Consider the following 23,559-nt stretch of genomic DNA (forward strand, 5'->3'; position numbering starts at 1 on the left):
TAATTTTTAAGCAAAAAACAAAACCGACTTCAATTCTCATATAAAATATATATATATATATATATGCGTATATATATATATCCGATCATTGGATCATGAATTATATATATATATATACATATATATAATTCCTGATCCAATGATCGGATCTGATCCAAAGTTATGCGGTAACATACATAAAAAATAAAAAATAAAATATTCCGACGAACTGATAACCTCATTTTTTGGAAGTCGTTTAAAAATGAAAAGGTTTGAAAGTTTTTTTTTTATGGTACTTAACTCTACATCCATGTAATTGACATTGTAAAATATGTGGTTTCCGTGTACGCATGGTATTCTGGGTTTTGGTATAACATAGAACATCCAAAGGTTAATCAAGTCAACCTATTAACTCAGAATTGGTAAATTTACACTTTCATGCTTCTGGCATGGGGGGACGATATACATACATATGTATATAACAGTGCTAAAAGCGCTCCACTTTCTAAATTCCTTCTTCTATATCTACTTTCAGTCTTATTTGACCTTTTAACAGAAACATTTATAATAAATCTTATTTTTGGAAGCAAAAAAATGAAAGTATTTAGCTGGAGTATTTAGCCAATATTTGAAGCGCATGTTTGGCTGCCGCTTTCTTGGCTTGCTTTCCATTTAAGCCAAACCCATTCACCTCCACACTTTTGTCGAGGCATGTAAACTGGCATTTCACCATGTATGTTTCATTGTCTACAATTGGATCGCTGTATTTGGGATTTGCGTGTTTATGATCATTCAACTGTCGCACTGCATCGATGGGTACATCGCGAGAGAACTGGTTGAATTCTTGCTCCAGCAGACCGTATATGACATTCCAAGTAGTGCGCAAGTCTCGACTGTCGAGATAAACAGCGGCAATTAATGCCTCCAGAATGTCACCTAATGCCTTCGGGACATCAACATTCGCTGATAAATTGTAAGTGGCACCCTTAACCTCATCTTCATTCATAACATTCTCCTCCATCAATATGTGCACCTGATCGGTAACATAGTAATTTTGCTTCTCCTGATAAATGGCGAAATTTTTTATAGACTCAGCCAGCACACTATTTTCAGCCAACAAGAATAAATGGAAGCGATGTCGTACGCAGACACAACCCAATGTTATGTTATTGACCAAAGCCGAACGCAAGTCTGTCAACATACCGGGAGTCTTATGACGATAGCGCTCAAATATGAAGCATGAAACCAGGAAGTCAAGTATAGCGTCACCAATAAATTCGAGTTCTTGATAGCAGCCAGTTATCCGATTAGTCGGGTAGGACGGATGCGTTAAGGCCTGAAAATAGGAAGTAAAAGAAATGCAATATGAATGAAGTAAAAACACCTAATAGTCCAGTCAATTTAGACTTTAAGGGGGGAATAAAATTTCTACCCCAAAAAAATACTAGAGTGCTAAGAAAATTCACCTGATTAACATATCCAAACATGCAACCCCAAAAATGTCCATAAATATATTAAACTAGTAATAATCCCCGAAAATCGGGGTGCTCGTGGTCTAAATAATCTGGATATTTCTTTATTCTAAAAACCACATGCATTGCTTTTGGTAGTTAACTTTAACTTTGGTACTTTGGCAAGATCATACTTTACTCAATGCGTATACAAAGCTGGCCATGCGGGGTCTGACTTTGAGACCTATTTAATTTTGTTGCAGACGCTACAATAATTTTGAAATGGCGACGTTTAAACACAAATGGAAGTGTTGATTCGCTGGACTGTTAATTTTTATGGGGAAGTAAAATTCGTTTCCCTTGTGAATCACATGTTTGAAGTACATTAACTAACCCTATATATATTTATATTGGTATTGCGGCATCCAAACAATTATATTGTAGTTCTTTAACTTTTAAAGCGGGTTCACCGTTCGTGTCCGGACAACTTTTTATTTGCTCTCAAAAGATTTTTGCCGGAGAGGGTGCTGAAGTACGGTTCACCGTTCAGTTCGGCACATTTTATTTTGTTATGAAGCAAACAACTGATGACATTGTTGCCGTCATAGGATTTCGAGGGAAGATAATACATACAATTCGCTGCAAACGCATACAAACTAGAACGCGGTAACCCGAAACATCAAGGCGTTCGGACAGAAAATCAAAATCAATTTGATTCGAACAAAGAGTGTTCAGCACATTTTTGTCGCGCTCTCAGTGGGACAAAGTGGGAAAGGAACGCGTAAAATTACTAACAAATAGGGTCCGGACACGAACGGTGAGTCCGCCTTTAGGCGAGACCATTAACACACCCTTCATATATGCATAAATAAATTTTTAGTTTGGGGATTAACATCACAATTGCTCCAACTTTTAGTATCAAGTCATGAGGTGCAACTCCCCTACTCCACTAGCACATGTGGATATTCCGAAACAGCAGTAGATATCGACGCCAAAGTAATATTTTCATCTCCGAACATTTCTTAATTAACTACCGTACAGTGATTATTTTTTGGACACGAAATTGATCGAACCTTCAAGTGGTTTTGATTAATATCCAAAAGCAACATTTTTGTTTTGCAGATCTTCCACTGATGGAACACTTTTTCATTCTCGTATGTCCCGCTGAGACGCTGCCTATCGAAATGAACGTAGCAATGCATTGCTCAATGTAAAAATTTTAAAATCTTTCGACGTAAATATTTCGAAAATGGTTCAATGAATCTTAAATCAAAGTTTCAGATCGAGCACTTTAATTTGATGTATAATTTGTCTCTGTACGACTTGTAGATCGCTGGGAATAAGCGCCTTGTTTCAGAATAATATATAGATAATTGAAAACAATTGGTGTTATTGGCGTTGCACAGTGCTTTTTTAGGGGTTTGAGTGATCAATAATCTATAACTTCTGAACGGGTTTAAATTTTTCTTCGCAGTTTTTTTTGTGTTCTAAGTAGAAAATTGTTTATCGATAAAGATAACTAAACATTTAAATATGCTCCAATTTTACCTTGAAAAGTTACCCCAAATTTAAAAATAAAACAAAATATATGTATATTAGGGCGGGTCAATTTGTATTGGGAATTTTTTCGACTATGCGCGTATACCACAGAAGGATTCTACCCAGTGTTGCCGCGAATCATTTGTAGCCAAATTCCTTCAAACAGAGGGCTAAAAAAGTAGTTGTGGCTAAAAATGGTAGCTAAAATTGTTTACTTACATATACACATATAAGTATACGCTCAAACATTTTCAATAAGTAATGGTATAGAAAAGCAATGAGCTCTGGAAAAAAGCTAATATTTTATCCAACCAAAAACCTTTTTGTATAAAGGGGGAAATATACGACACCAAAAAAAAAAAATAAATGTGCTGCTTGCTCTGCTGCTAATACTTGTTCAATATTTGACACCAAAATTGTGCATTCGCATAAAATAAACAGAAAGTTAGCGATGGAAGAATGAGCAAATGAAAAAAAAGAAGTTTCAAGATGTGGTAGTTTAGTAATTAAGCAAAAAAAAAAAGTGGAATCACTTTTACAAATGTGGTATAGGCCGAACACTGGCTGTTGAGGAAGACTTCGCTGCTTCGCACACAAGCGCATGTGTAAAATCAGTTTGAAGTTTGCCAAATTGTGAAATTAGGTTTCTTAGCATTTTGCTGTAGTGTCGTAAAGTGGTAAATTTTGTTTTAAAAACATGCTATAAGGGGTTTTATGGTATGAGGAGTACATTTCTGTACTTATCTTTTTCTTATAACTTCCATCGGAGGGTCCAACAGTGAAAATTTCACATTTTCTTTGAAACCTATTTTCGCAAACTCCAAGTTGATTTTATGCCCATGGTTTGTTTATTAAATTAAGGAAATAAAAATTGCCGGAACTTTCGGCAATTTGCTTAGAATTACACGTAGAATCCTCATAAGATATACGCAGCATATAGTAGAAAAAATTAACCACCCTAATGTATATGTTGCCATGCTTGGCCATGTCGTTCGAAAGGATAGAAACGCTCCTGCTCTGAAAGTATTCAACGCGGGCCGCGATGCTGGTAACAGAGGAAGAGGGAGGCCTCCTCTGCGTTGGAAAGACCAGGTGGAGAAGGACTTGGCTTCACTTGGCATTTCCAATTGGCGGCAGTTAGCACAGAAGAGAAATGACTGGCGTGCTGTTTTGGACTCGGCCAAAATCGCTTAGGCGGCCAATAAAGAAGAAGAAGAAGTGTATTTTATTTTTGTAAGCTGAATAAAAAATATAAACACATAACCAAATAACCTGATAACCAGGCAAGTGTGAACAACCACATTATTTTATCGTTTTTTTTTTTTTTTGGTATTGGAAGATACGTATGTAATTACCAACAACAGTAAAAAATAACTAAAAATCGACTTTGTAAACTGACCCGCAAAAGAATTTAAAATGATACAATTTTCATTCAAACTACAAGATCTTCGAAAATTTCATATTTTTTTGCATTGCAAAGCTTCATGCAACTATCGTTAACTTAATGAAAATTATTGATAAAATTCAAATTTTTAATTATCTTTTAAATTTCACCATGTAAAATCAGCCACAAATTGGTTAGAAATTCATATTAAAGTTGGGAATAATTTTTACATTTTTCCATTTTTTTTTTTGTCCAGCTTGACATTTTTTCATATATACATAAGTGGCACTGCAAAAATATTAATTTTTTAAATTTTACTTTGAAAAAATAAAAACTGGTTTAAAAATATTTATACCAAAACATCTTCAAGATCTGCCGCAACTGACGTGATTAGAGCAACGGAAGATATATCAACAACATTTTCTTTAAATGAGCAATTTGGTCAAACGTACATATACTTGAAGATATTAATCTGCACTATTTTATGATTCAATTCCCACAGATTCCTGTTAAATTTTTCTAAACCAATTTTTTTCTAAAAGTTTACGACTTGACTTTAAAGCAGCCCTTTACGTAAAAACCCGCATTTTCCCGCAGCTAGTTTATATATGTAATTATTTGGGATAACTCATAGTAGACGCCTGTATAAATATATTTTTAGGCTTGTTCTGGTTTAGTATTTAAAAGCTTAGGTAAAGGTAAAAATGTAAGAAATAAACCTTTAATTATCAACACAAAAATTGATGAACTTAGGTTAATACTAATTTAAGAAAAAGCTTACTTTAGATAAACGGTTAGTGTATCTTCCAAACAGAAACTTATAAAATATCGTTTGTCGTTATGAACACTACGTCTCTAAAGTTGAAAAATGTTCATCACAAAAACCGTTTCTTGATGATTGACTAAACTTAGCTGATTTTTAAATCAAATATCTTTCGAACCAAAGTAGACAGAGCCAAACCGAAACCAGATTTCGAAAGCGCAGGCCTTTTTTATATTTAGGTCACAATTGTAAATATTTAATAAAATTTTTTTATGTTTTACCTATTTTTGATCACCCGCACCCCCAAAAAATAGGCATTGTAGGGCATAGCTTCCCGCATCGATTTTGTAGATTACTGTTTCCTCTACAAATTGAGAGTGTATCCTCGATTCGTTGAGTTATAGTGAATTTGTCATTGTTTGAGGCATTGAGAGGTGAATTTTCAATTGTTTTTCATTAATTAACTATGTTTGCGGATATTTTAAGGAATGCATGTTTGGATATGTTAATCAGGCGAATTTCCTGAGCACGCTAGTATTTTTTCGGCAGAAATTTTATTTTCGGTTTTTCGGGTTTCGGGTTTTTATGGACAAACTGGCAAAATTGACAGGACAAAAGATAACTGTATATATGGCGCACGCTTTATATATCGTTTTTTCTTGTTATGCACAGCTGGACTAAGAGAAATGTGTGCACCAACTTGAAATATTTTTTAATATTCCCATGAAAATTATATCAACCTAATTTTTATTGAAAACGAAAGCGTATAGTTCATGTCTGTGGTTTATGACAGCTGCAATAACAGCCTAAGTCGAAAAACCCGAATTCGAGAAAAAACGTTTTAAACATTTGGATTGTAATGTTATCCCTATGGGGATAACTTTTTAAGTAGTCTATTTGGCGAGATGCGGATTTCACCATACGCATGGAATAGTGGTTGAAGAATACGATAGTATATCGAGGGGCTTATATTCGATACCCTCTATCTGCACTTTTCACAAAACTGAGATTCTGATAAAAATAAATAAGTGTCATCGTTGATATTAATGGTGACCTTGTATAACGCTTGACAGAAGAACTTACAATTAAATTGCAATGTCCCAGATGGGTTCTAACATCACAAAGTAGTTTTTGTGAAAAATTGCAGATACAGGGTATTGAATATAAGCCCTCGATATACAACTCCATTCTTTCTTAAGTCAACTTAGGCGGTTATTGCTTGTGGCGAGAGATATTTTACAACGCAAAAACCTCTTTCTTAAAAATTAAGTGTTGCGAGTAAAATCTCCCACCAGTTATAATGGAATGGAATTTATCAAAATTATAGTGATATGGAACATGAGCGTGTTTATTGTCAGATTTTGCACATTTTCAATACTATCCGTACTTAGCCATACAAAACTGGAACTTATGGTGTGCACAAACGTTTGGGCGCAAAAATAGTAGGTCGATTACGGATAGCAACGCAAGCACGGTTCGGCTGCCAGCTGAAAAGGCAACTGGAAAGAAAATTTGTGCTACGAATGGTAGCTATCGTCAGTTGCTGTAGAGTTATCGATAATCGAAATTTGAAGGTTCGACAACCGGCAACGACAACAAGCTGTGCTAGTAAAATGAAATTATTAAAATAAAAAGTATTAAATGAAAGTCAGCAACAATGCTAAGTTCAGTACAATTATTTGTTTAAAGGGGAGAGAATTTCAATCAAGCGGCATTTAAAGGATAATTCCAATCCTCTAGCAACAGCCTGCACTGTAAGCAAAAGTTAATGCTTTCAAGGTTTTTCTTTTATTATCTTTTTGTGTTCACATTCAAGCATATTCCAAACTTCCAAGAGAAGCTTTATTATATATGGTTAATAAACAGAGAAACGACTTCGTATACCTCTGCTCCTAAAAGCGTGCGCACCGCTTTGATTTTTCTCAGAAGGGAGTCCCACAGAAATCACTTTAATTTGGAAAATTTGGTATGTCGGGTGTTTTAAAAGAGGTGCTTCAGTTGATAGAGGAAGAAATTTGTAACTAGTTCGCTTTTGATTCACCAAAAGCACGTTCACCACGAAAACTAAAATTTCAAATTGTTTTGTTTTAATTTTCACGGTGTAAAAGCAAAATACATTGCAAAATGTTAAAAATGTAGGTGCCTGTATACACACTTTATATGCAAATGCAGCTGCCAGTTGAGAGTTGTCAGTTGCCATCTGTAATATCGATTCGGCAACTGGCAACACAACTGAAGTTCGGTTGCTATCGATAATCGAGCAAAAAATAGTTGAATCGAATTTCTTTTTATTCTATCTATATCTACCACAATTTTGTTACGAGTGCTACAAACAACCGTTGTGCACAATATATAATATATCGTGGTGCACGAGTGCGCCCGAGTATAAAAAGTATTCAAAAATTGTATGCATGTACTAGGGCGGGTGGAAAATCTAATTTTTCTCAAATCCCTTGGTAATAGTGAAAATATATTGTATCATGAAGTCAACCACAAGCCTGCAAAATATTAGTATTTAATTTTAGTTGTCGTCGAATAAGACCAATTCTTGTTAAAAATTCTGGGTTCAGCAAAAGGGTTTGGTGCATATTATTAGATAATGAATCCGTTTACGCAAAAGTCAAATTTCATTTCTCGCAGCCCTTTAGCTTATCGTTAATCTCAAAGTTATCTGTTTTCAATAAAATTTTAATTGTTCTCTTGATAATTGCACTGCCCAAAAATCAAAAGATGTAAAGAACAGCTTTAATATTGCTAGCGTGCGTTTGGGTCGCTGGTTCCAAATATTCTAATCTTTTTTTTTAATATTAGCTATAGTTCGCGAATTTTTGCAAATTTTCGGAACAATTTCGGTAACTCTAATAGAAAAGCCATTATTTTTCATCATTGTGGAAAAAGTTTGTCTATGCAAATGAGTATGGAAACACTGAACAGGCACAACTTCTAGAAACACTAATTAGTCTACTTAGGTTTATGCATAAAATATAAAAATTGCAAATATAAGAAAATGACGAAAAATTTGTTCTAATTTTTTTTTTAATAATTTGTTTATAATCCGAACAATTTTAATCATATTATTATCAAAAATCAGTAACATTAAGTCTCGCCTTCAATTTGGTAATTATTAGGTACCGATCGAGTAACATTTACCAAAGTTATATCGATAAACATAAGTGGATCTCCAGTTTTTTTCTAAAAAAAATGTCTCTTCAATTGTATAAATAACCGGATTACAGAAAAGTGTGCCAGGGAGTGACTTTTTTCGTTCAAGCTAAATGCAAAGCAATATCGTCCAATTGGAGAGTTTTCAAAAGGATGTCCCAGGATATATTAAAGACTATTGCATTTACCTACAGTCACTTTTTCACATAATGGAATTGACTAAAATATTTATGTATATCTAAACACTTATTACACGTCCCCTACTTTCATATAACGGCAGATTTAGAAACCGGGAAAAATTTTCAAGACTGCATAAATGGACTTAAAATGGGTGTTTCTCACCCTAATAGTATTATGTTAATGTATGTAAATACTGATATGCTTGAAACTACTATTAACTTATCAAACGATTCCTAATCTTTGACAATACATGTTTGACTTCATTCACCACAATCTTGAAAACTGACCAAATCGGCGTGAACAAGTCCATGGCCCTCTTAATATTAGCTGCATTTTTTTGTAAGCGAGGGACAAAAGAACGCTCAACTCGGGTAAAATTTCCTTTTAGCTACTTAAGCAACCCTGTTAGTAGCTGGCAAGAAAATGTGAGTAGTTTAACGGGATCTAGATACAAAAACCAATTTAAATTAGTATTTGCGTAATATATATACTCTTTTAAAATATAAGTAACGTATATAAGGAATTTCCCTCCCCATTTTCCCATTAACAATTCACAATAGAGCAGTTTTTTCACTTACCAACACTACCCTTCTGGTCGCGTATTTTTTAACCGACCTGGCTGAGCTCGGATAAATAGCCGAGTTTGTGTTGTTACTTTTATTTTTTTTGTTGTTTATAACAATTAACGCATTCCATAGATAATACAAGCCAAAGTTTAATTTATAAAATTCATACACTTTGATTATATTGCGCGGGCTAAAGATACGTTTTAAATTAATCTTTCGTGGCCAATAAGAATTGGCTTAGACCAAAGACATCATAATATTACTATTACAATACGGTCAAATGCCTTTTATTTTCCCCCATACAAAATCGACCCAGCCTAGTATGTACATTCGAAAATTGGCACGTACCTGTAATAAGTATGCACGATCGCGGAACTTATATCCCAAATTCTCCTCCAATTTTGGATAGTTGATTAGGAAACTATCGACCTCACGGGCCGAGATGTTTGCATGCAGCAACGGGCTGCCCAACTTCAAGTCCATTAAACGCATGAAAGATTGGCCTGGTTCAGGTTTACAGATTCCAAAGAATTCCAACATGCGGAAAGTATTGTAAATGCCGTAATTCTTCACACAAACACCGAGTATAGCTTCCATGGTGTCAGCAACGACTTTATCGCGCAAGGTCTCTTTGTATATAAACAAATTTAATTCATTGTCTAGTCTTGCCTCCTCCGCTGCTGGTCCCTCGATCATTTTATGCGTTTGAGTGCTACAAGCGACCAATTTACTTAAATTATCGGTAGAGCAACATCCGTTGGCAATCTCGTCGTCATCCAGTTCAATCGCATATAAATCACTCGGTGTTAAACATTTCATAATGTTGTCATTACTCTCAATGAGTTCTAGAATATTTCGTGGTAAGCTGATTAATGGAGGCAACCATTCATGTGGAGGTTTGAATAAGTAACCACAAATTCGTTCCGGTATATCAGTATCGAGCATACAGTAGATAAGATTTTTATTCGAGACAAGCTTCCCTTTGATTTCAGTTAAGAATCCCTCATGCCATTTTGGATACTTATGCACCAAATATAGAGAGATCGAAAATTTAAGAAACGAATCCCCCAAAAACTCGAATCGCTCCATATCAAAGACGTCATTTGCGCCAGCTGTGGTGATGGCAGCCAAAAAATCGGCCTGCTCTGCGGTCTGCATCGTCTGTCCGCTCAACGTCAATTCGAGTATGTGCAGCCGTCGCTTATCAGCCAAAGGGGCATCGCATAGCGACATGCGAGCCACATTGTTTTCGAATGCTAATGGACTGATTTTAGGCATGTTCAACTGTGATTGCGACGGCGACCATTCGTCCTCACTCAATTTTAAGGCATCTAATTCCATCGCTAAGCCGGATATGAATTTGTAGTAATAGTCCAATTCAACGGGGAATATCGAATCGGGCTTCCGAGAAAAGTCTTCGGGCTCCATGTATTCCTTCCAGGCCACTGTATCAGTTAGATTCATCACCTCATATTCGACTTTGGTGGAGCGGGTGGGCAGTGCAGGGAGTAGTTTTTTCGGCTCCTACAGAAAATATACAAAAATCTTGTATTATGTAACTGCTGAGGGGGCTCAACTGGAAATGTACATATGTATGTTAAAAAAGGCACCTTTGCAAAAGACTAATTTATATACATATATAACATTTTGGGCCTTGGATGAGACGATAAATTTATTATCAGACAAATTCCATGCACACATAAGGGATTCACAATTCAATTTTATGTTTACTCTACTGTTTCTCTTGAGAGTAGCCGGCCAAATTTTTACTTTAGTTCGTGCAGCTCTGATCTTTTGAATAACCGTCTTTAAGATTACGATTGGAAACATGTATTGAACAATATGAACGCTAATGCTGAATTTAAAGTTTTTAAAAGCTGTATATGTATATCGTCGCTACCATGTCAAACTATCGAATGTACAACCAAAACTCAAGCGACTCAAAAATCGCAAAAATTTGCGTTTTAAAGATTTAAGGCAATCAGGTGTCAATCTCTCTTGGTAAGATATCAATAGATAGGTGTTTCTTCGGAAATGGCGATTTTTGAGATCTTAATTTTTCGCCGTGGAAATATGCCTACTGAGCCAAATGAGACAGGTTTTATGGTACTTTTGGACATTTGAGCGTATACGAGAAGTGGTTGCGCTACAAACTCGAAATATCTAAAACTACGGGGTAAAAAAACTCCTTTTTTTCTCATTTTTAATGAAATTAGGTATTAGTTCAATTTATTAATTTCATTTATTTTAAAAAAAAAACATATTTAAACTTCAAAATTAATTTGTAACAAGGAAGTAGCAAATAGCCGCTTCAATCACTGAATCAAATCACGGCACAATCACGATTTTCAAAGCCCGAAAAGTACAAAGACGATTTCAATATACGGAATGAAACGAATATTGTATCAATCACCGCGCACCTCAAACGTTATTTCTCCAGCTTTCTTCTTCTCGTTCGTCAATGGTCCACCATTTAAATCCCTAGTTTTAGATGTTGACGATTTTCTGTACTCCTCACTTCTTGTGATTGACGTCTTGCGATGTTTAGATGGAGTAGTACCATAATTTGTAGATCCGAGGTTGAAATGAAAGCAGGTCTTTCCCGGAAAACAGTGAAAGCAACTCAAAGAGCTGAAAGAAATCACTAGCGGGTTAATCTTCGCCCAGGTGTATTGATGAACTTTCATAATTCCAATGAAAGGCTTCACGTCTGTTCGTAGTACAGCATCAATACCGTCTGCTGTACCCTTTGCGTGTCCAGCTTCACTGAAATTTTGTGTGATCTCTGTTATTTGAGGATATTGTCCAGGGAGATATTATGTTATCAGGTGAAACAATGTTCTGTTTCTGTATTGGATACTGAGGCTATCACTTAGAAAATGTAATTTCGTCACAGTTAGTAGGGGAGCCCCGATGCTAAATCGGGATTTACTCGAGCGTCATTTTGACCTATTGGATTTTGAAGATGATATGATGGCAAAAAAAAAAGGTCATGTGATGTTTTTCCATCCAGCGGTGGGTAGAAGATCAACAGGCTTCCAAAAATGTAAAAAAAAAAAACAGTTACATGGATTTACTCGAGCGCGTCAGATACTGATAGTGAATAAATCAAACGTGACGGAAATATGCTAATCTGCCGGTTTGCATGGTGGGGTTGGGCGTACGGAATGGTCAAAAATGGGTGACAAAAAAATTTACTCGAGCGCGTCAGATATTCACAAGGAATGCTAAATGGGCCCGAATGAACCCCCCATTCAATAATCTGACGATTCAGATGTGACGAAAGCTCGTGGCGTCTTCTCGAAGATGCGAAAAAATCGCCATTTGGATTTACTCATCAGGATTTACGCGTCAGATTTTCATACAGAAGGTTCATCTCGATGCCCTTGTCGTCCTGTTCCAAAATCTGACGATTATTTGGAGGGATTTTCTTAATTTGACGCTTTAAAAAAATAATTTCGTTTCTGAGATGCACAGTCAACCGAACATACATTATTGTAAACACTTATTATTTTATCCGTATTTTATCCGTGCAACTATTATCATACAGCAAGTCTGGTTCGACTTGGTCGTCAATTTCTTCTATGTTTTCTAACCGACTTGAGAAATAAAAAACCGATTTGACATCAAATTCGAGTCAATACACTCAAGGCATGATTCAATAATAACTACAAGGTTGTGTAATTTGTGACAGCTAAAACTTCACACTCCTTTATCTAGATTTGTATTTTGGAAGTAGGAGAAAGGGGGAGAATGTGATCGCCTTTGCGAAAACGGTAGTGGAATGGTACTACAAAAAGTACGCAAATTAAGTAAAATGTGTATTATTAATTCTATTCGAATTTGCAATATATTTGGTGTTTTAATGGAAATACTAAACAATACATAAAAATATGCATTTTTGATTTAAGTTATTCGTCATTTCCTGGAACACATCTAGAATACCGACCGTTCAGCTATGCAAAAACGAAAAATGCAAATCAATAGAACTTTTTATGCTCAGTTCAACCATGCCAAAATTATTTGGCGCAAGTAAAAAATGAAGACGTTCTAGAAGGTTAAAGTTCAGTTTTTAGATATTTTAAATATTAATATCTTATGAACTTTATAACCGATAAAAAAACTAATGACGCCACCATAAAGGTAATTAATTTGTTCTTCAGCTGATGTACACAATTTAGTTTTTTGTATTTTTAAACCAAAACCAAAAAAATAACCTTTTTTTAAAAAAACTGCATAATTAATGGTAAAGAAATTTATATTATTTAGAAAGTGCAAGTTATTATCTTTAATTCGATATTACATATTTTATCATGATCTACTTTTGGGTTTCAACAATTTAGTAATAGTAAAAATACAAATAAACCTCTTATATATTCTTTACTTTTTACCAGCGCCAAATAAATTTGAAATCAGCGTAAAAGGTTCTATCAATCGGCATTTTTGGTTATTTCATAGCTAAACGGTCGTATTCTACACTTGCTCTAGAAAATTTCGCAAACGAAGGTGATGCCAACGAATATTTAGTATGAAGAATTTTTGGTTTTACTACTAATATCACTAGAAACTATAGAGTAAGCAACATTTTGCACAAGTAAAGGAGCCGATTTTATGTGTGGGAGCGAGAAGACTGTTTTATTACAAAACCTTTCTATTATTGAATCATGCACTCAAGGCATATTTAACAAGGTAGAAGGGACAACTAGCTCGAACTCTCTTGTAACTAGTTATAATGTCAAAAAACTGTAAACAAACAAATTAACCCTATGAGGTGCGCGTGCTGTGTTTGCTACAAATTAGCATCAATAGAACCTCATCATGGTGAAATTATACCAGGTGTAGTAATAAGAGCGAGATGAAAGATTTGACCCTAACTTATTTGAAAATTTGCCTTTAAAAATTTGTATAAAATAGCCGAATGCCAGGAAAATAAAGCGAGAAAGCTTTTTTAGTACTTCACCTGCTTATAATTTCACCATAGAAATGCATCAGCATAAATACATACGTATACTAATTTTAAGGATTCCCAGCAAAAAATCGGTAATCGCTTTTAGTGGTAACGTGTTCTAGAAGGCATAGCGTTATAATGCCGAATTTTCGAATTTTTTCGCTTCTTTTAGGCATTGCCGGTAATGCAAAGTAGAATGTCCTACAATATTTTATTTATTTCGCTTCTTTGTTTCATTTCGGGGAATGCAAAGTAGAATGTCCTACAATATTTTTTTATTTGTTTCGCTTCTTTGCTTCATTTCAGGGAATGCAAAGTAGAATGTCCTACAATATTTTTTTTTATTTCGCTTCTTTGCTTCATTTCGGGGAATGCAAAGTAGAATGCTGCATCGTAGTCAGCTGAAAAATAGAATGAATATCCAAAAATTATTTTTATACCGTTACTTTCTGTAGAAATTTGTCTCGCATAAAAATCATATTTTTCTTTGTTCAATTTGCAGCGATGTTGAAGTCAGTCAATGAAGTGAAGTACAAGAGTGAGGAAGTACAATTTTAAGCTTAATTAAATGTGCATTTATGTTCATCCGAGTTTTAAGTAAAATCTAAATACATTACATGCCCATACATACATGCCCATGTTAAAATAATGCCATGAAGCGGGAGAGCAAGCGATTCCCACCGCCTAGCTCGTTTCCACTTTCGTTTCTGTGGTAATCGTGTTTTTTGCTGGGTTACTTCAATATTCTCTTCACAGAATTTTAGCTGCATTCGCATCTTATATGCACATATACTAATGGACAGAAAAAAATACCTCATAACGGAAACCACGTAATTAAATGAAATAAATGTTTTATGAAACTGTTTTAAACATTTTTTTTGTTTCTATTCGCCCAATGTTTTTGCGCGTTTAGTTAAATATTTACTTCTAAAAAACATCCCCACTTATAAAAAATGATTTAATGTTTTCTTCTACATAAGTATGTATATCAGTGTAAATCTAGATCCTGACGCGGTTATGTGTGCATAATATTGTAAGAAAATTCTCTTACTCAGTTCTGAAATTCCGTTGCGTTAGGCAACCAAGTCTTCTAACTTCGCAACTAGTTACCTTAAAGTATCGCACCACTTTGCACACAATGCAACGCTCGTAGTTCCTGCTCCTTTTCATTTTTGTATATGTATGTATCTATAAATGCATGTGGTCGAAAAACAAAAAAAAAGTCACACAATTCAAAACTATCTCAAAGCACATTTGAATTTTTAATGAAAATTAGAAAATGCCAACTTGAAAAGGGCTAAAAGTTATTCATCATTTGACATTATAGTCAGCGTTCAAAAGAGAGAAATGTCAAAATCACTTCTACCTTATTTAATACGCCTTGAATACACTTTTCAAATTCAGAGCGTATTGAAATTTGGTTTATGCATCCGCTTTGAATCACAGCGAACTGGGTCAAAGCGCTTTATGTGTCGGTATAAACAATTAATTAGTAAAGTTTCAAAGCAAGGTGAATTAATATAAGGTGATAGCAGGAGTACAAAAACAAAAATTTACATGTATTTTGTTTTTGCTTTGGTGGCATAAACTGTCAAAATCTGTAAGAGTGTGTGTAGAAATTCAAACAAAATTTTTCAATTTGATATCAGAAGCCGTGCGGCAAAACACATACACAAAATCAGCTGAGCTAGTAACACCACCTTATATAAATTCGCCTTGTTTCAAAGGTTGTATTTCATGTAACACCACGAGTGCTTTGATCGCCCATGATTGCGTGCAGAGACCGGGTTTGAGTACTAATAAAATTAGTGTACTTATTCATGATCCATAACAATTAGTGCAAATGAGTACTTACACTAATTCAAAAAATGACTAAGAGTAATTTCCACCAAAACAAGAACACACTCAAAATATACTAACTCTTATTTGTGGCGGCAATTTTTGTCTCTATCGAGTATAGTCTACCCCATGATAAAAGCATAGTAAGGTAAAACCGTTCTCTCAATGCGTCGGCCATTATTTTTTTTTTTTTGAAGTTTGCCAACATTTTAAAATCGTATAAAATTGAGAGTAAAAAAAAAGGAATTGTTTAAAGTTTTTGTTGTTTGAGATTGAAAATGAGAATGTGTGTGAGTTTGTGTGTAAAATTTTAAAATTAAATTGCTTGCAAACGTCAAGAATTTGAAAAATTCCTCTCAGCGGTTCTACCCTCCTATTTTTTTTATCATGGTCTACCCAGCTGGATTTTACTCATTTGGTCGAGTGAGAGGCTGAAAATAATTTCATGAGTTTAATATTATTTGTGTTCTGCTTTGTGTAACATCAGCGTTGGCATTTTTGGTACAATTGTACTTTTTTGATACAACTTCGTTTACTACGCAGTACTTTTTAGTACAATTTTGTGATGAATACTATTTATATATACGTAGCTCTGAAAATTCACTGCGGGAATTTTTTTTTCTTTTTGTCTTCGCCTTCTCGTTTTTGCCATTGTAAGTTTTGAAAAAAGGTTTTGAAATAACCATTATAACATAGTAAAAGGTGTACTATCAACCTCACATTCCTAGGCAAATTTTGAAAGAATATTTTCGATACTAAATCTTATTAAAACAAAATGTCAAAATCAGCTTCATATAGTTAGAAACAGTGTCATCGTTAATTCTTTATGTTCTTAATATCATAACTTCACGACACTCATATATTGACTAGAGTTGACTATTTATTTTATTATTTTTCAATTCTAATTATTTGTTTATAAAAATATAGTTAATTCCTTAACAAAAACTGTATGAAAATAAGTTTAAATCTTTGAACAACATTAAAAAAATCGACAAGCTTTCATAAAAATTTCGAGCTTTCTATTTCAATTTTAGTATAATAAATTGCAAGTTTAAAGCAGCTGGAATTTGCCGTCAATATCATATTATCTAAACGCGATTTTTTTTTTTAACGATGACGGTGTTCATCAAAAAATATAAATATATATTAAAAACCAACGATAAGTCGCAGTTATTTTAAACTTGCACATCATTTAAATTGATCGGACTACAAACGGCATTCTCAAAACATGTATTTCTAGGAAATCGAGTTAAAAGCCCGAAATTTTTACGAAAGTTTGATGATTTTTTTAATGTTGCGCAAAAATTGAACCTTGGGGTTTTATTAAAGTATAAACTGCATTTTTATAAACAAATAATTAAAATTAAATAATTTTAAGATAAATGGCCAATCTTGTCAATATGTGAGTGTCGTAAAGTTTTGATAAGCACTTGAAATACTAAAAATAAAATGTCAAACTTTAGTGCTGAATTCAAAGAATGTCTCCTTTATCCATGCATAATAACTTAAAAAACTTTGTTAAGAAGTGTACCTTAAAATATGTGCATACACATTTATGTTCAAAGTGTAAAATGTACCTATATAAACTTTCCCATGAATACCATCAAATCATTGATCTTGAAGGGAATCTATGTATGCATGTACTAAGAAAATATATGAGCAAATTAAAAAGTCGATGCAATTTACAGTCGAAAAGTACAGTTTTTGTATAGAATTCGTACTGAAGGAACAATTTCATTTCCCAACACTGTGCGACATGCGGGCGCCACCATAAACAAATGTGAGCAACAAGTGAGAGTGTGTTAGTGTGCCTTCGCATGCTGTCGCTTTCTCGTCGTTTGTACATGTTTTGTTGCTATAAACGACGAAAATCACTAAATTCACCAAAATCACTCAACTGAACTATTGGTGCTTCTTAGTGCTCCTACTTATTTCGGTATAACTAATTTGTTTAATGGCTCAATGAGAGAATTGAGCACTACATCAATTCATATCAACAGAGAACTTAAGCGCTGGTTATACTTGCATTGTGCTGCAGCGCATAACATGAGTACTGCCACATATAGAATCTGTTTAACGAGCTTTGCATACAAGCGATTATCCTACGCAGCGCATGACAGGGCATGGCATCTAAGTCTGGAGAATTTTGATTTTTCGCTATGTGACATTTTCAAAGAGAGATGCCACTCTCATTGCTCTCATTAGTCTGTTCCAGTACCCATCAGATTTAGAGGAATTACTGAGAAGTCGTTCTTGTACATACATTGGGGCATATTTATATTCGAAACAAAGTCAATTATAAAGTTAGTTGCCGCCATTTCATTGAAAATTATGACAAAAAGCAGCAACTAACTTTAGTGTCGACTTCATTTAAGCTATGAATAAGCATTCTTCACTTATGTTTTCCTAACTAAATGCTGGAGTAGTGGAACAGACTAACTGATCACAGTGAGCAGCTGATTCTGGAAAATTATGCGCTCTATGCCGAGTATAATTACACCACTGCTTCACATGCGCTGCTTCTCTATGCCCTGCACTTGCAATGTAAGTATAACCAGCGCTTTAGTCATTGTACATGCTCTCGCTTTGTGTGCCGAGCGTAAAATAGTGTTAGTGCATATGTGTGAATATTCTGCAATGAATAATATCCACTAACACTATTTCTTGTGTTATTCAACCGATTACTTAAAAACACGAATAATTGCAGTTCCGAGGTATGAGTTGAAATTTTATAAGAAATTATTGAAAATTAAAAAAATTATACCTATATAGATATGTATGCACATATGTGCCTACCTAGTAGACAAAACTGGTCAAAATAGCACGCATCTATTCTTCTGTACATGAGAATATATTCATAAATAAATACATACATATGTATGTGTATATATGTATGTATATACATATCTGCATGTGTGCGTTCAAACCTTTACTCAAAATTCTTAGTTAATGCAATTTTTATCCCATACATTTTTGCTGACCAAACAACCCGTTTGCCTGTCTAACTGCCCTATTCCCACAACACTGACAAAATTCATCATATGACTATTGTCACAATTACTGCGCCTAAAACACAATATAAACATTGTTTCGCCGTTGTCACTTACTCAGTAGGTCATAAAAATAAAACTGACAATTGTCATACGACAGCTTATAATAAATTTGCGGCATAGTATTAGGCGCAGTAGTCAAGGCAATAGTCAGCCGCTGAGTTTTGTCAGTGGTGTGGGAATAGGGCGGTAATCTGCTTGCCTCATTTGCCTCGCTCGTTTGCTCGCCTCATTTGCCTGGCTCGTTGACTCGCTTCGCTCGTCTGCTACTGCAAATGAGTGCCTCGCTCGTCTGCTGCTGCAAATTAGTGCCTCGCGCGCAACGACGCCCTCGCGATGGCAGAGCTAACTGCCCGTCTCCACAGGATAAAGTTTATATCTTGATACATATATCAGAATATAATTTCCCAATGGAGACCGCTCATTGCTCTTCGAGAGCAATATATATCAGAGCTTATATCTTGCCATCTATTGCCGGCAATTTGGTAGTTTGACAGCTACATTTTCATTTGCACGAATATGCAGTGACGAGCAAAACTGTAACATGGTTTAACACTTTTTGTTTCAGCCACCGCTATAATTTCCAAGTTCTAACGACTTTCATACTTTTGCTGTATATTCTTGTTGGTACATACATCCCTACTCCCTCTCTCATATTGATTTGAAGTCAATACAACAACAATAAAAAAAACCAGCGGACCAAAATGTAAATTAAGGCAGATGTTACAGTTTTGCACTCATATATTTTTAAGAGCTTTTTAACAATTTTCACCAAAAAAAGAAACTACTAACACAATGTTCAGTACTCTTTTGCCTGTTTAAGTTCCTGGATGTGATTTGGCATACCTTATTTGTATCTTTGTAAAAATTCTGGAGGTATATCCTTAATTTGCTTTCACAGCTCATGTACTCGATTTTACGGACTTTGATACTTATTAAGCTGTGCTTTTAGTTGATTTCGCAAATTCTCGATGAGATTCATGTCCGCGGTTTGTGGAGGTCATTTCAAATTAGCAAATTTTTGTTTTAGTATCCAGTCTTTGCGAACATATGCAGTATGTGTTGGGTGATTTTTCAGCAGAAACTCTCATTTTTCGACTACATCAAATGCAAATTTTGTTGAAATATGAACAGATACTGTTCCTTACGCATAATGCGCACTAACGTACCAACAAAATTTTTGAAATACAACCCCAAACAATTAAGATCCTACCATTGTGACTCACAGTTTGCAGTACATGATGCGCTTAGGCTTAATTTGGGTCTTTGATCCAATACCATGCCCGGCCATCTGATTGAAAGCGATAAATTTAGTCTTGTCAGACCAAATAACCTTCAATTGAAACTTAAAAATATGTTTTTTATTGCATTCTGAACGGCCTAACATATCCCAATAGGCAGCGGTTCGGTTTTCGGGCGATGCAGCGAAATGCTGCCACACTCGCACATGTATTATGATCAAATTTGCTTTTTTCTTCTTTATGATGCCTTTGCGCTCAATTTGGCAATTCTTCGCCTCGCTGTCTATTGATTTGCATTAAAATTTAATACCTTAAGCGCTTCTGTAATAGTGGCTGCATCGCTACTTGCTTCTAAGTTCACAAGATATCGTACCGTAATATTTTTTAACATACTTCCTTTGTCCTTGGGAATACTTTCGGCTATATTTTTTCTAAGTCTTAACATTTTTAAGTAGCGAATTCCAAAATTTTTTGCCACTTTTCGTGCGGTTCCGCCTTTCCGCAGTAAATCTATTATTTACAATTATGTCAAATGCAAAACTGAGAGTGAGTGCAAAACTGTAACATCTGCCTTAATTTACATTTTTGTCTGCTGGTTTTTTTATTGTTGTTGTATTGACTTCAAATCATTATGAGAGAGGGAGTAGGGATGTACCAACAAGAATACTCAACAAAAGGATGAAAGTCGTTAGAACTTGGAAATATAGCGGTGGCTGAAACAAAAAGTGTTAAACCATGTTACAGTTTTGCTCGTCACCATAAAAGCAAAAATTGAGCTGCTTCCTGTTAAAATATTTGTAATTATGTATTTGGATGTAAAATAGCCTATTTTCTAAAATTTTTAAGCGATTAAATCCGGCAAAAATACGTTTTCGAAGCTATCTTACGAATGCTTATATCAAGATATAAAAAGCCCACACAAATATTGTCACTGATATAACTTATATCTCGCGACCAAAATGACAGCTGGGCAGCAATAAATTTTATCCTGTGGAGACAGCCAGTAATGAGGCCCTCGTTTGCTTGCCGCTCTACTCTTGCGCTGCCCTCGTTTGATTACTCGCTCGCTGGCTGCTCAGCGCGTACGCTCGTACTTAACGAGTGCTCGTTTACAAACAGCCTCACTTGTTGCTCGTGTTGCCGCGCCGTCTCAAGAAAGTGTACCCCTGACCAAGCCAAAAATATATCCAAATGTATCAAATTTTTTTTGTTACATATACATCTCATAATTTGTAAGAAAACCTAACATTTTCATGAAAAAGACATAATTTAACCCATGCTAAGAACTTGGAATACATGTGCATAAAATCAAGCATTTGTAATTTCAATTTATAAAGTACATTTTTTGTGCATAAGTATTTTGCAAAGTAAATATAATAAGTAGCAAGTACACTCTAAAAAGAGCATGTAAAACTACTACTGAAAAGTATCTATTTTTCAACAAGAATCTGTATATATATACGTATAAGATGTTCAGTATTTGATTTTGAACTTGGGATCTTTAAAATAAACACATAAATACACATATATAGAATGTTTAAAATTGCAAAAATTTTCGAACTACAAATACATTTGAGTAGTCTACTTGCAAAGTGCGCTATGTAAAATTTTTTCCATTCTTAGTTTTTGGCGGATTACGTACCAGTATTTAAAGTAGTTTCATGTCCACTAACAACAGAGTGCAAAATCATTTTATATTCTGAAAAAAAAATAGCATCAAATGTTAAGTCTTCTTCCAAAAGTCGGTATCATACTTATTTATGAACTTTCAAAAGTATCAATCTTCTGATGAACTTAGAAAGCTACTTTAGGTCGTATAGACTGTTAATGTTATCTTATGACATGTTATGTTATGTTACAATTTTATAAGGGTCCTATTTATCCAAATTTTCAGGTAATAATAAAAAAGATTCAATGTAAATGTTACTTGTTGTCGTAGTCACTTTTTCAAATGTATGGCTTTCTATTATAAAATCACATAACGCTGTTTGCAAGTGGAATACTCATTTCCTACTAATAATAAACATTACTTTATTTTAAACATTTTATGTGTAATTTTGTTGCGACAAATTTGGTATGTAAGAGTAAACAGGCAATGATTAATTTAATTACACGGCGTGCGAATTTGCACACATTAAAAGAGGAAACTGGTTACCTCTCTTAACATGCGCAAATAAATAAAAAATTTTTAGAGTGTATTTAAAGTCTTTTCAGTAAAATTCATAAAAGTCTCCTTAAATAAATCAAATTTAGTTTTTTAAACTGCATTGAAATCTTCTTTCTTTTTAAATTAACAAATAAAAATATGTGATATGAAAGATATTGCTACAGAAAGAGTATATTTTACATTATATATGTATATCGTCGTTTAAAGTACAAAACCGCGTATCGTCATTCTGCAAAACCGCGTAACTGACATTTGCTGCCAAAAATTGGATTTGCTCACACAAGCTGTTGGCTCAATCCTTATCCATTCGTCCTGAAATATACTAGCCAGAAATGCGATTGCTTTATAAAAAAGAGAACCATTTTGAAATATGAGTGTTTTTACTCTCTAGAAAATAATTTATGCAACGTCACATACGCGGTTTTGCATTTTGTTGATACGCGGTTTTGTACTTTAAACGACAATATGTATATTAAGATCTTGCTTAAAGCATCCTTTTAAGCTAATTAAAGCAATTGCGCTTATACCTATTTTGGTGAGATCTCTTCATATGTTCATTGCTTCGTTCACAAAAAATAAAATGCTTTAATTTCAAGCTTAATAGCGATTCTTTATACGTTCAGAAAACGTAATGCTTTCTACCATCTTTAATGAAAATCGATTTTTGAACGAAAAAAACTTTATAGGAAATATAAAATTTTGGCCTATTTAAAAAAGTATCCACATTTATACTGACCGGAAAAAATAAGTAACCCGCAAAAATTCGCCTAAAAATGTATCCAATTGGATCTATTTAGATCCAAACGGCATCCCTGCTCGTGAGTTGCCCAAACTCAGAGCAAACTAACGAGCGAGCGAGGGGCTAAAATGAGGAAAATCCGAACCCTGATAAAAACCTTAAAAAAGTTACAGGAATGATAGACTGCGTATAGCAGGCGTACCAGTTTGACAGAATAAAACGTAACCAAAGATCATAGAAAATAAGCATGCTGTCTATGTATATGGCTCCCTTATATTCTATGTCCTTTGTTATAACGAAAGTTCTGCCAGGTTTGTACTAAAACTTGTTTTTGGACCAGAATACAGAGAGACCGTCTTTTTTTTATTAATAAAGAAAACACTAAAATTCGGGATTTAATCGGTACAAATATGAAAAATTGGGACACTTATACGTCTTGACTTTTGAAAAATATTCAGCAGGACAATTCTCTCAAAATCGGTACTATCCCGCCAAAATCGGTACGAATGGTCACCGTAATGATGTGACACATCAGTCAATGGCAAACCTCC

General features: G+C 34.4%; 1 protein-coding gene across 1 annotated transcript in view; it reads right to left on the bottom strand.

The window, feature by feature from the left end:
• Window positions 1–203: 203 nt before the first annotated feature.
• Window positions 204–23,559, bottom strand: part of LOC118744402 (endoribonuclease Dicer) — a 51,060-nt gene continuing 27,704 nt past the window's right edge. The window contains exons 9-10 of the mRNA XM_036477398.1: window positions 9,373–10,548; window positions 204–1,315 (exon numbers count right to left, since the gene is read on the bottom strand). Of these exons, the coding sequence (XP_036333291.1) occupies window positions 584–1,315; window positions 9,373–10,548 (1,908 nt within the window). The 3' untranslated portion in view covers window positions 204–583. The remainder of the gene's footprint in view (window positions 1,316–9,372; window positions 10,549–23,559) is intronic.

Source organism: Rhagoletis pomonella, unplaced genomic scaffold (genome assembly GCF_013731165.1).
Source record: "Rhagoletis pomonella isolate Grant_MI unplaced genomic scaffold, Rhpom_1.0 Rhpom_scaffold_00008, whole genome shotgun sequence".
NCBI classification, from domain to species: Eukaryota; Metazoa; Arthropoda; class Insecta; order Diptera; family Tephritidae; genus Rhagoletis; species Rhagoletis pomonella.